We start from the raw sequence: 12,000 nt of genomic DNA on the forward strand, positions 1-12,000 counted from the left end.
GGTGAGCAGCAGCAGCACTGACGTAGCTGTCACGATCTAAAGATTCAAACAGGGCAAAATCACGGAGAGCATCCTTTATTGGCATCCCTGCTGGAGCTGGAGCAGACCGACCACCTTCGAGGCACGCAAGCCTCCAGGCCCTGGGCTGTGCCGACACCGAGGAAGGAGCTGCGTGGCCAGCAGCCTGCCTGTTTGATCCCCCGGATCAGTGACTCTCCCAAACACCATTACCTCTGCGCACACACCTCGCCGTGCCAAGCAGGTTGGCGCATCTAGAAACAGCTCAGCCGTGCGGCTGCCGCGGGGCATTTTCCAGGCCGTGCCTGCCTGCCCTCCTCCTCCCACTCCGCCGCCTCGCAGCCAGCCAAGAGCACAAGACAAAAGCCTCGGAGAACCTCCCGGGCAATTAGCGCTTCAGACAACGATCAGCAACATCCAAGCACCTCATCTGAGGAGGGCTGCGGCCGCGGTGCCGAGCTGTTTGGGCAGCTCCCCTGCCTGGCACGGGCCCCCGCTCCTGCTGGGGTGGTTGTTGTTATCGGTGCTTCTCTGGGAAGGGGAGAATCTTCCCTCGCTTTCCTCCCTTTGGTAAAGCAGAAGCCTCCAAATAACTGTCCTTTCACTCGGTTTTTGTATGTGAACAGGGCCCTGCCAGCAGCGAGCTGTGCCTTGGCCAGGCCAGCAGCGGTGCCGTGCTGGCGGCAGTGCCCCGCTGCTGTCCACACCACGGTGCCATTTCACAACCCGGACAGACTCCTCTGGGTCAGAACCGCCTCAGGAGCACCTCTGGGGATCGTCCTCTTCAAACACCGACCCTGGGAGCTGGGACCTAACCCATCCAGCTCTTACCTCTGACGGCCAGCACGATGGCTCCAAGGACCATGATGAGCGTCTGCAGCGTGTCGGTGTAGATGACGGCCGCCAGCCCCCCTGCAGGGAGCAAGGCACAGCTCTGTGAGCGCCCCTCGGGCTCGGCTCAGCCATGCAGCCCCAGTAAAGGCACCCGCGCTCGCAGGGACGCACGCGCCTGGCTCCGGCTTGGCCCTTCCAGCACCACAGCTATGGGGCAGTGGCCCCTGGGGAGCAGGGGAGCGCGGCCAGGGGACACGTCCCCATGTCCCCACGCAGCTGGGAGGACACAGGAGAGCCCCAACCCCTGGCCCTTTGCATGCTCCAGCAGCAGAGGATGCTCAGGACACCCATCCATCGCCCATCCCACCTCTCCATAACACTGCACCCTTGGCATAACACTGCATCCTTGGCATGCCCCTCGGCTCTTTCCCCCAATTTTTTTAAATTTTTCCAGCACGTGATGTTTTAGTAGGGTCCCCTTCCCCACCCAGCCCACGGTATTTCTCCTTTCCCATCCCAGGCCCCCCCATCATTTCCCACTGCAAACCCAGGGCTCATTCACCCAGCCAGAAAGCAAGCGATCACCGGGCAAACAAACGCACCAAGAAGTAGCGGGCCCGCAGAAAATGGGTCAGAAACTGAACCCGTTTCAACCCAAGTCCCTGATTCATTCACATCCAGGCAGCTCAGGGCTGCGCCCTGCCCAGCCGTGCCTGGGATCCTCGGGGATGTGCTCGGGACCGGGGTGACGCAGCGAGCACACCCTCTGCCTGGGCTCACACCGAAGCGCCATGCTGCGCAACGAGCCTCGTGGGCAGGGAAAAGCCGACTTGGGATTTGCTTAAAACCAAGGTCTTGCAAAACGCACCGTGTTTCGGATATAATTATTACGCTGTTTCCCATTTTGATGGCTGGGACGAGATAGCGAGGGAGAATTTATCGCCAGGCGTCTCCTCTGGAGCTACCAGGGAAGGGAACGTCCCGGCTGAAATAAAGAATGAAATAATCTCCTGGCAAGGATAAACGGTCCCGCAGCCCAGGAGTGGGACTGCAAGCCAGGAAAATTCACGGTATCCTTCTCCATCTCCAAGCTGTCATCGCCCTAGATCACAGAGGAGAGGTACCAAATAATCCTGATCCCCACGGGGAGGCAGGAAGAATTTTGGGCAACTTGGCAGGGGGACGGCAGCAAGTTGCACTGCAGGCAGGGCAAGTGGGAAGGAAGTGAGTTAGGTAAAGGGCTCGTAGCTCTTAGGTGCTGCAGTAATGGCCCTGTAATAGGAGAGGCACTGATTACAAATAGGTGCACACAGAAGAAAGCACTTAGCTATGAGACGGAGGAGGAGCGAGTTCTTGCAAAAGAAAAGCTGTAATGACAAAGGAGAGCTCCCGGCGTTGAGTCACTGCCCGAGCTGACGCTCAGGAGGGATGGACAAACACCAGCTGGGTAGGACTGCGAATGGGAACCCCATGGTCTGAGCTTAAAGCCATGTAAATCCCAAAGAACAACACAAAAAAATAAGAATAAAACCAAAGACGGCGGACCGAGGGCAGCAGAGGCCGAGCAGCCTACCTGCGATGGTGTAGAGCCCCGTGACCAGCAGCATCAGGACGGTGGAGAGGTAGAGGTTCCAGCCCAGGCAGACGTGCACGAACAGGGCCCCCGAGTACAGGTCGGTCTGCGCGGGGACAGGGAGCAGCAGCTGTAACAGGCATCATCCTCGTGGCCGCGCACGGCCACCTCCCTCCTGGGGGCACCAGGAGGTGGCCCCAGTGGTGGTCTGCAACTGGGCCCAGTTGGGTGCGGAGGGACGCAAGGACCAGCAACATCTCAGGGCATCGGTGCTGCTGCATCCCTTGGGAGCACACGTGGGCAGCCCCAGCATGGAGAGCAGGGACCCCAGGACTGCACGACCCCAAACCATCTCTTTGCTGAGCACCTCTGGGCAAACCTCTCCTCCTGGTTTTGCAGCTGGGGAAAACGAGGCACAGGCGATGGCAGAAGTTGATTTTGGTCCCAAGCGAGCAGCACCAGGCAGGACCTGAGCCCAGGGGTCCTGCACCCCAGCACAGACCAGTGCAAAAGCATCCTCCAGCACATCAACAGGTGCTGCCATGAGGGACGTGCCCCTGTGCTTGCCCCTCCCCTTTGCAGCTCCCCTTGCAAAGCCCCTGGAAGAGGCTCTGGGTTTCTGCTTGGCCAAGGAAGGACAAACTTCTGCTGCCCAGCAAACCACCACAGCACCTCCTGCGCCCACATCACGTCCCCTGGCACTGCCGTGGGACAGGAGGACCCCGAGCCACCACCACGCCTCAATCCATGGCCAAGGCCCAGCGGTCCCCAGCACTGGGCTGGGATATTGTCAAAGAAAACTCATTTGGAGGAGGAAACGGGGCAGGAAGAGGCAGGATGAGCTAAATGCACGCTGCAGCAGCTCCACGCCCTCGCCCGGAGCTGTGCCTGCTTCCCGCAGCCAACACTACAGCCCCGATCTGACGTCTGTCTTCACGTACGTCCCAAAAACCACCCCGAGCAGCAAGGCTTTCCTGCCCCATCACGCGGGAGCAGTCGTGCAGGATGAGTGCTGTGCAGGCCTGGTGGCGCATCCCACACGGCAGCTCCTGCCCCAGCTCTGCCCTCGCCCAGAGGCTCCCAAAGCAGGGCACAGGGACACGCTCCGTGCCACGGAGGCCAGTGGGTAGCACACGTCTGCGCGGTATGAGAGCCTTTTCCCTAGCGGGTGAGCCCACGCAGGCAGGCTTAACGTTGAATAAATCCCAAACGAAGCCAACCAGAAAAGCACTTGCACCATGAGCCTGAGGATCCCAGTTCAGGGACTGTTCTTGGCACCAGCACAGCCTTTCCACCATGGCATCCCAAGGGAGATGCTACGTGCCCTGCACACAACCTTGGCCACATCTTCAGGGGAGGCCTCACCGGCACCAAGAGGTAATTCACCCCATAAGGTCCTGCTGGAGAGGAACCAGCTCAGCAGCAACCAACTCAGCAGCTCCCCGTCGATAGCTGCCCTGCCACCACAAACACCACCCAAGCACAGCCTGACCCCACGGCACCACAGCGCAGCCCTACAAGAGAACATCCAAGGCAAGTCAGCACCGCATCGCAGCTACGAGGCCGAAAAGCCCCAGGGGAATGCCCCCAGCCATCCCCCAACGCAACAACAAGAGGGAACCCAAAGCTTTTTGAGCCTCCCCAGCGCAGTGCCAGGCCAGCACCCTGCCCATGTCTCGTGGAGCTCGCCAAGGCAGCTCGCCATCCCCTGCCTGCCCGCTCCTCCTGCTGCCCTGCCCCAGAGCCCAAAGCCTCAGCCCGGGAGAAGGCATTTCATAACCCCTTCTCCTGGCTTTCTCAACGCTTAAGCATTTTTGCAGTCGTCTGCAAATGAGTCTAATCCTTCGCTATGAGGAAGCAGGAGGTATCTCCACCTCCCTTCCTCGTAATTCTGCTACGGTGGGAGAAAAATAAAAGCGCATGTGACTGAGTTGTTAATGAGACACCCCGAATACAAAAACAAGCTAATTAAATCCAGGCATGACCTATTCATAAAACAAGTCCTTTCAACTGCAAGAGGGGAGCAGAAGCCTTTGAAGTCAGGCCTCGTAATCCAGCGAGATCCCTGCCTCCACCGCTGACCTCACTTGGGAACTCGTTCTTACCCAACGCCATCGATGCCTTCCCAAGGAGCGCTGCCTGCAGAGGCAGCTTGGCTTTAACAGCTGGCAAAGCCAAAACGCGAGCAGAACGAGTTGCCCAGGCTCCAGAAGAGTCCCCAGGGGCTCCCTGCCAGAGCTAGGACACTTGTACAAATCCTCGAGTGTTCCTAGCTAGGGGGGACGCGATCTCTCAGCAGGGTTTTGGGCTGCCCTGCCAAATCCTCGTCTGCTCCTAGCTATGGGGGATGGGATCTTTCAGCAGGGTTTTGGGCTGCCCTGCCATGAAATGTTGAGGGTTGGGGACCAGCAAATGTAAAATGCCCGCAGAGGAGAGATGGACGCATCCCCTGCCCATGGAAGAGCCACCGGAGCAGCAGCGATGCTCAGAAGAAGGGGGAGAGGCAATCCGTGAGTAAATCCAGCAACGGCAAGGAAAGGAAAAGCCCGGCTCGCCCTGGGCTTCGAGGTGGCCCCAGAGGGGACCAGAGGAAGCCCCAGCCAGGTGGCCACGCTGACCCGTTGCCCTGAGTCTCGCACCTTCCTCCCATGCTCCCCGGGGAGAGGACACGGGGTCGGTTTGGGGCTGGTTTGGCCACGCACAGTGCCAACGCCCCACGCGCTGCCAGAGCGCCCCGTGTTTTTGCAGATTCACCCTGAGCGGAGCTGGAAGCCGCGGTAATCCCCGTACAAGGCCGATTCCTCTTCTGTTGGATCCTGCATGACTCAGAGGTGACAGAAAACCCAACAGCCCAAAGAAAGCACGGCAAAGGCTGAGAAAAGGCAGGGGCAGAGCCTCCCGGCAGCGCCAGCCCGGCTCCGTGCACAAAGGCTGGGAGGGATGCAGAGGTTGCCAGCAGCACAGGCACCACACAGGGTTCCTCTGCGGGTTCTCCTGGTGTTAGGGAAGGGGCCGCTCCACAGAGATCTCCACCAGTCTCCTGGCTACAAAGGGACCTGTAGGATGCCCGTCCCTCCTGGTACCCATATGGGATGAGCTGGTGGTAGCGCACTGCTTGGGCAAGAGGGGTCGGCTGTGGTCACCTGGAGAGACTCAAAGATGAGCAGCCCACAAATTAGATTTCCTTCTTTAAATTCAGATCAGCGAGAGCAAACAACCTCAGCAGAAATCCCACCCCAGCTTCCAACCTCTCCATGTAGACACCAGCAGGGATTCGCTTGGCTCCCAGTGCCCAGCGAGCCTTACGCAGGTGCTGCAGCATCTCCCTTCAGCTCCTCCCTGTGCCCACAGGAGCAGGGACCGGACCTCTCCCGGGCAGCACATGGGAGGAATAAGTGACAGCACGTTCCTGGGCATTAGGACAACCAGGGAATAATCAGCGTGTCATTGCCCAAACCTGTGAACTGGGCTGATGCTCCGGGAGCTGCCACCCATCACACGTGGGGAGCAGCAGCCAAACCTGGGCAGCTCCAGCTCCAGATTTTTGGGGGGAAATACAGGTGGCAGCTGCACCGACAGAGTCACCAGCACCGCTCCTGCAGGTTGTGGCCACGCTCAAAGCCCTGCATCAGCAGGAACAGAGCAAGGGCTGCTCCCAGCCCTGCGACCTGCCTTTTAAAATCACGACCGACCTGCCTTTTAAGCACTGCACAGGGTGCCGTGCCCAGCTCTCGGGAGGGACACACGGGTCTCCTGAAGCCAGGGACATCAGGCCACGTAGTGCCACCAGCTCCACTGTCTGTCCACAGCGGGTGCAGCCACTCGCATTAAATGCAAGGTGCACACAAGTTGCATTAAATGAAGGCAAATGTTAGCACAGCGGCGCGCAGCCCCGAGCTGCGGGCAGGGAGCGCCGCTGCGTGGGGAGCCACGCTCCCACCCGGCCCTCCTTCCTGCAGCCAGCCCCATGCAAAAGCAATTTTTTTTTTTTTTTTTTAATTTGCAACCACACCTATGCAAAAAGCACTTTTTTTTCCTGCGACCATCCCCATGCAAAAAGCACGGTGGCTTTTTTTTGTCGTTGTTCGTGTTTTTTTGCAGCCACCCCATGCAAAAAGCACCTTTTACATCCGTCCCCCTGCAGACACCCCAGGGCTGGATTCGCCCGCTCCGGGCGGTGCAGGGTTGCTCCTTCCAGCAGTTTTCTCCTCGGGATCGGGATCGGGATCGTTTCTGAGCTGTTTGCTCTCGGAGTGCCTCCAGCCCCAGGGCTCCCTGTGCCCTGCTCTGCCCTGCTTGCTGCAGGCCCGGTGCCACCGGCGCTTTGCCCTTTCCTGGGGGAAACTCTTCCCCTGCTTACCAAGGGGGCAACGGGGGGAGGAGAGGAGCTGGGGCTGCACGCAGGGAACCATGAATGAGGCCAAAATGGGGTTCCCGAGTTTTGGGGATCCTGACAGCCAGCCATGGATCCATCAGGGCCCCCCCCCGACACGAGCACGGCCGCTGGAGCCACCGACACAGACGCGGGGAGCTGCAGCCAGCACCTTCCGCCACCCCCCTCCTGCAGCAGCTCCAAAACCCCAACTTTTTGCTGGGAGGAAATTGATCACGGGGCCAAGCGGGGGCTACTTACAGAGATCTTGGTGAAGATGGAGAGCAGGAGCGACAGGCCCGAGAGGTACACGCGGATCCTCTCGCCTCCAAACCTCCGCTGGAGGTACTCGGGCATCGTGACGATCTGCGGAGGGAAAGGAGCGCTGGCTGCCCCGGCGAGGCGAGCGCAGGGCAGCGTCAGCACAGCGCAGGGTTTTGGGGGGGGACGGCGGTGGCACCGCAGCCCCACGTACCCCAGCCGAGATGTAGACGGGAACGAAGACCCAGGCCAGTGCCAGCAGGGCGTACGTCGCCTGTCGGGAAGGAAGCAGCAGCACAGCCGGGAGCCACACCTGAAGCAGCCTGGGCTCCCCTCCGATGCACCTTTATATCTCCAAACGGCCTCAAACCACAGGTATATAAGGCCACAGCAGAGACCCCTGCCTTCAGGAGCCCGACCACGAGCACCCGGCTAACTCCCTGAGCACCAGGCAACCAAAATGCCATGTTTTTGCTGCGGGACCCAAGGACTTCGGAAGTGGCACGTGGGACAACAGCGACTTGGTGACCCTTTCGGCCATCCCCGCACTGGGGGCAGGTAGGGGATGGAGGGGAAAGCTCTGCCCTGAAACATCCTTCCCCCTGCGTGCAAGGACTTGGGTTGACTCCAAATTCAGCCTGCATGCACTGGACGTTATGCAGAGAAGCCAAATTAGCAGCATTGTGTTCGTTATCCCCTGTGTGACTCCTCCCAGGCCTTCAGTCTCGGTGCGAAGCTGCTGTGAAATCAGTCACGCTGCTTTGAGGCTCAAGAAACTCTTTTTTTTTTTTTTTTTTTTTGGTACCACAACACTTTTCTTACGTTCCACTCGAAGCCGGTGACAGCGATTCCCCCGGCAGCACCGGTCCCGGCCAGCCCGATGAAGAGCCCCGAGCCCTCGCTGCTGGCGAACAGAGAGGCTCCGATCTGCGGGCGAGAGCAGGAGGTGCCGGTGGCGCCTGCAGCCACGGGGACACGGGCACGCCGGGCAGGAAAATCCCTCAGCACACCCACAAGGAGGTGCCCCACCACCAACGCTCCCTTGTGCCCCACTCCCCTTGACGTCCCCTTCTGGGTTTGCGGTGGAATCGCTCGTTTTGGGGAGGATGAGGAGCAGCCACGTGTACGGCAGTGGCAACGTGCCCTGCCCGGAGGTGGCCCTGTGAAAGCTGCCAGCCAGCAATGCAGGAAAGACCTACAACCAGTTTGTCAAGGCGATGCTGAAATAAGAGCAGGAAACAAAGAAACGGGGGAGCTGAGGCAGCCACGGCTCCGTTGGAGCCACCAGAGTCCGCAGGGCGGCGGGGAGAGGTTTGTGACCACAGCGACCTCTCCCCAGGCTCGGGGTGGCCTCCAAGGAGACCCAGGAGAATAAAACAAGCTGGGTGGGCTCCTGCACCCCTCGTGTAATCAGAAGGGAAACGGAGATCAGGAGACACAAATCCTGCTCGGCAAGGGACACGGAGCCCAGCGGGAGGAGGTGCGTGGGCTGGGGAAGTGGGGGCAGGCAGCAGAGCAAGGAGCAATCAAAGGGGAATTTGGTGGGAAGGGGAACGGTGCCGGACATCCACGGTGCCCAGGACGAGACACGGGGGTCTCTACTTACTGGCCACCATGCCATGTCCCGGCCAGCAAGGAAATAGCCGCTGACGGTGTTCCTGTTCACCCTGCACGAAGACTGCGAGGAGAAGAGATCAGCAGAGAAGCTCTTCCCCCGCGAACCCAGACACACCACCAAGAAACCAAGAACCAAGTCTGCCAGACGAGAAGCCGAGAGACAGGAGACTGGATAATTAATGGGAGCTCGGCAGCTCAAGCGTAATTACACCAAGTGGCAGCTGCACCCCAAGCACCTGGAGCCACGAACGGCAAAGGAGGCACCCCCGAGAGGGCAGCGGGGAGGATGCGCCCGACCTGCCTCCATCCCGAGCAGACGGGGTGGCTTTGTGGGGCCCAGCCCTGGCCACGAGCAAACGCAGCACGATACGCAAAACACACAACAAATGCAAACTACAACTGGGAAATAAGAAGAGGCTTTCAAAAGATGCCACGCAGAAAAGCCAGCCCTTAAAAATAATTTTTAAGAAGAGCATTCGTACTTCAAATGGTTAAAGGAGAAAGCAGAAACCGAACAAGAACGCTCTTACCCATATTCCCACTGCAATGTTTAAGGAAAAATAAACCACTATGACAACAAGATCAGCAACGCTGAACTGCTGCGAGGGGGCGAAGGATCCGGCAGTGGAATTGCCCTCCATCCCTCCTCTGCTGCCTCCTTCATCCTTGGCAAAAGCCTCCCCCAGGCGGTCACTGAATCAGTAACTCGTTAGCTGCTTGGGGGAATTTATCATTAATCCAGGCAGCACTGGGAGCTTCGCTCCCAGCACTTCCAAAGGCGTTTGCGGACCATCGCTCAGTGCAGGGGCCTCAATTTGCCCCCCCTTTTTTTTTTTTCCTCCTGTTTCTGCATTGATCTTATGGAAGCTGCAGGCTGCTCCTACAGGGGGCATTTAATGTGCTTCTCTGGTGCAGTTTCTGAGGGCTTTCAGCAGCCCTTTTGCAAAAGTGCTTGGTATCGAGACGTTGCTGGACAAGAAACTATCACAGCTTCTTACCCCTCTAGCCAATTATTTTCACGAAACCTGTAGGAATTTAAAGTCTTAGCAGCTGTTTCTCTTTTCATGGTTAAGACTGGATCAAAAGTTCCAGCAGGCACACAGGGACTGCATAACCTGTGCCTCGTTAGTAAAGGAAGCTGAAAAAACAGTTAAGTTCGAGACTGAGTTCAGGCATTTTGTCCTGTACAGTCACAAGATCAACTTTAGGACAAGTGCTATATATTTTATGATTTTTTTTTAGTTTAATAGAAATCGTTTGCAGTTTTACAAATCACCTTAGCATAAGGTTTGTTAACATTGCCCTTTGTAAGCTGTAAACCAAACCCCAATGTTTTTCTTGCAGATACTACCGATCTGGAAAGAATTTGCATTATCTCCCGACCAGTCAATTACTGTACAAAAAGCAGGTTTTTTTCACGTTCTCTTGAAGGATCCCAGAGAAACACCTCTAAGAATAGCTCGCATTTCTGGTGATCCGGCATTTTTGCCTCTGAGAAAAGCACACAGAGATTGGGTAACCCTGCAGGACCACGCTGTACTGGAGGAGTCCATAAAAACACGAGTGAAGTCACACGCGCTTTGCTCCATTCCAGCCACCCCACTAGAAAAACCAAAGCTCCAGCAACCCCGTTTTACGACCACGATAGTTTCAAATTCTTTAATCCTAATCAATACAATTTTACTGCGCTGAATTAGCCCACGGTGGGGGGGTGCCGTGCTAAATCGATGATCGAGCACAGGAGTTGTGGAGCCTCAGCCAGCCAGCCAGGGCTGACCAGCAGAAATGCTCACAGGGATGAAGCTGGTCTCCAAAAGCCAGCTTGAAACAAGCAGCATGAAACGTTCGAGTTTAAAGTTTTCCTGTATTCAGTATTCGTACTGTTTTCTGCATCGGATGCTTGGCTCACCCACCAACTCTCCAAGTACGTATCGCAAGGATTCATTAAGACAACACACACCAATTAACGCGCACACCACTGAGATGGATCGAGGTGTTTCTCTCTGAAACCATCACCGATGGACGCACCTGCGGGTTTGCACGCTTGCAGGAAGGATTAAAGTCCTCCCTCACTGCTCAGCTGGAATTCAGCCTGAATTAACACTTTCAAAGTGCATACAAGTGTTAATGCGTCAGCCTGGTGTATCCACTAACACCGCGGAACTGTTCAGTAACCCACCGTAACTAAAGTATAACCAGGCGCGGCCTCGCATTTTGACATTTCAGAGAGACAGAACGTAAAAAATTAAACAATGCTCTGATGAAAAATAAGCTCACCGAACGAAGAATGAAAATAGCGTTATCTGGTCAGAGATGAACAGCTGCTTGAATAAAATCTTCTTCTCACTTGCTGAATGCACCAAGAAAAGTTGATAGATCTTCCAGCAATACATAAGAGGACTTGCAGTCACAGTCCAGGCCTCTGCTGTGCCAGGTGCTGTGCCAACAGACACCAGCCCCCCCAAAAACGCTCACTAATCCACCACAAGCCAAGAAGTTCAGCCTCCGAGAAGCTCAGAGCAGGCCATCCCATGCAGGCGCCCAGGGAAGTGAGGGAGAACAACCCTGAGCAAGTTAAACTCCACACTACGGCTGGTTTTGTTTTTTAAACACACATCCACAAGTTTGGTCCAGAGTACAAACCTCTGAAAAGCCATTTACCTGCGATGAGCTGGTTTTATCAGCTGGAACCTCCGGATATTCCATCCTTACGGAGCAGCCACCACCTCTCCCTTACTAACCAAATCCCAAAACCATCCCCAAAGGAGCTCCATCCTTCAGGTAAACAAGTAATTCCACAAGCAGAAATCACAGGCCATAAAACCAGGCTTCGCACACCCCCTGCATGATACCCTCCCAGTTCCACACGTTGTCCCCCTCCAAAAAAAATAAAAATTCCCAAATTCTCCCAAATCCCTGCTGTCCCCTGCCACCCAGCCACAGGTTTAGTTGCCTTCCACATAGCCTGAAGCAAAGCAGCACGCTGCAGGTGTGCTGAACCTGCCAAATTACACCAAATCTTATCAACACCTTTGTGACAGTCCCCAGAAACCGGACGGCTGGTAAAAGGTTGCATGCATTTTGCGTTTTACAAGACTGCTCAGCAGAAAGACAGGCTGAAATGCGACGACGAGTATTAGGGTATTAAGGAAAAGCAGCCTCTCCTTGTCTGCAGGTGTTACGGCACAGCAACAAGCAAAACAGATGTTATCTTCCTCGCTGCCGAGAAGCCCGAATCCTGTTTACGCTCCCAAGTAGCACATTAGCATAAAAGAATCAATTCACCTCTCGATTTCTTTCAATATCATAGGATCTGCAAATCATT

The 12,000-nt window shown here is 56.5% G+C and overlaps 1 protein-coding gene across 5 annotated transcripts in view; it reads right to left on the reverse strand.

The window, feature by feature from the left end:
* The window catches only part of SLC5A10 (solute carrier family 5 member 10), a 39,721-nt gene extending 27,825 nt beyond the window's left edge, over positions 1-11,896 (reverse strand). For 3 of the 5 annotated variants that reach the window (XM_083799420.1, XM_083799418.1, XM_083799417.1), the window contains exons 1-7: positions 9,206-11,896; positions 8,665-8,736; positions 7,881-7,985; positions 7,273-7,332; positions 7,059-7,163; positions 2,426-2,531; positions 850-930 (exon numbers count right to left, since the gene is read on the reverse strand). In XM_083799420.1, the coding sequence (XP_083655546.1) occupies positions 850-930; positions 2,426-2,531; positions 7,059-7,163; positions 7,273-7,332; positions 7,881-7,985; positions 8,665-8,736; positions 9,206-9,316 (640 nt within the window). In that variant the 5' untranslated portion in view covers positions 9,317-11,896. The remainder of the gene's footprint in view (positions 1-849; positions 931-2,425; positions 2,532-7,058; positions 7,164-7,272; positions 7,333-7,880; positions 7,986-8,664; positions 8,737-9,205) is intronic. The other 2 variants (XM_083799421.1, XM_083799419.1) reach the window with 1 other exon arrangement.
* Between the last annotated feature and the right edge of the window lie 104 nt (positions 11,897-12,000).

Source organism: Anser anser (assembly GCF_964211835.1).
Source record: "Anser anser genome assembly, chromosome: 15".
In the NCBI taxonomy this organism is placed as follows: Eukaryota; Metazoa; Chordata; class Aves; order Anseriformes; family Anatidae; genus Anser; species Anser anser.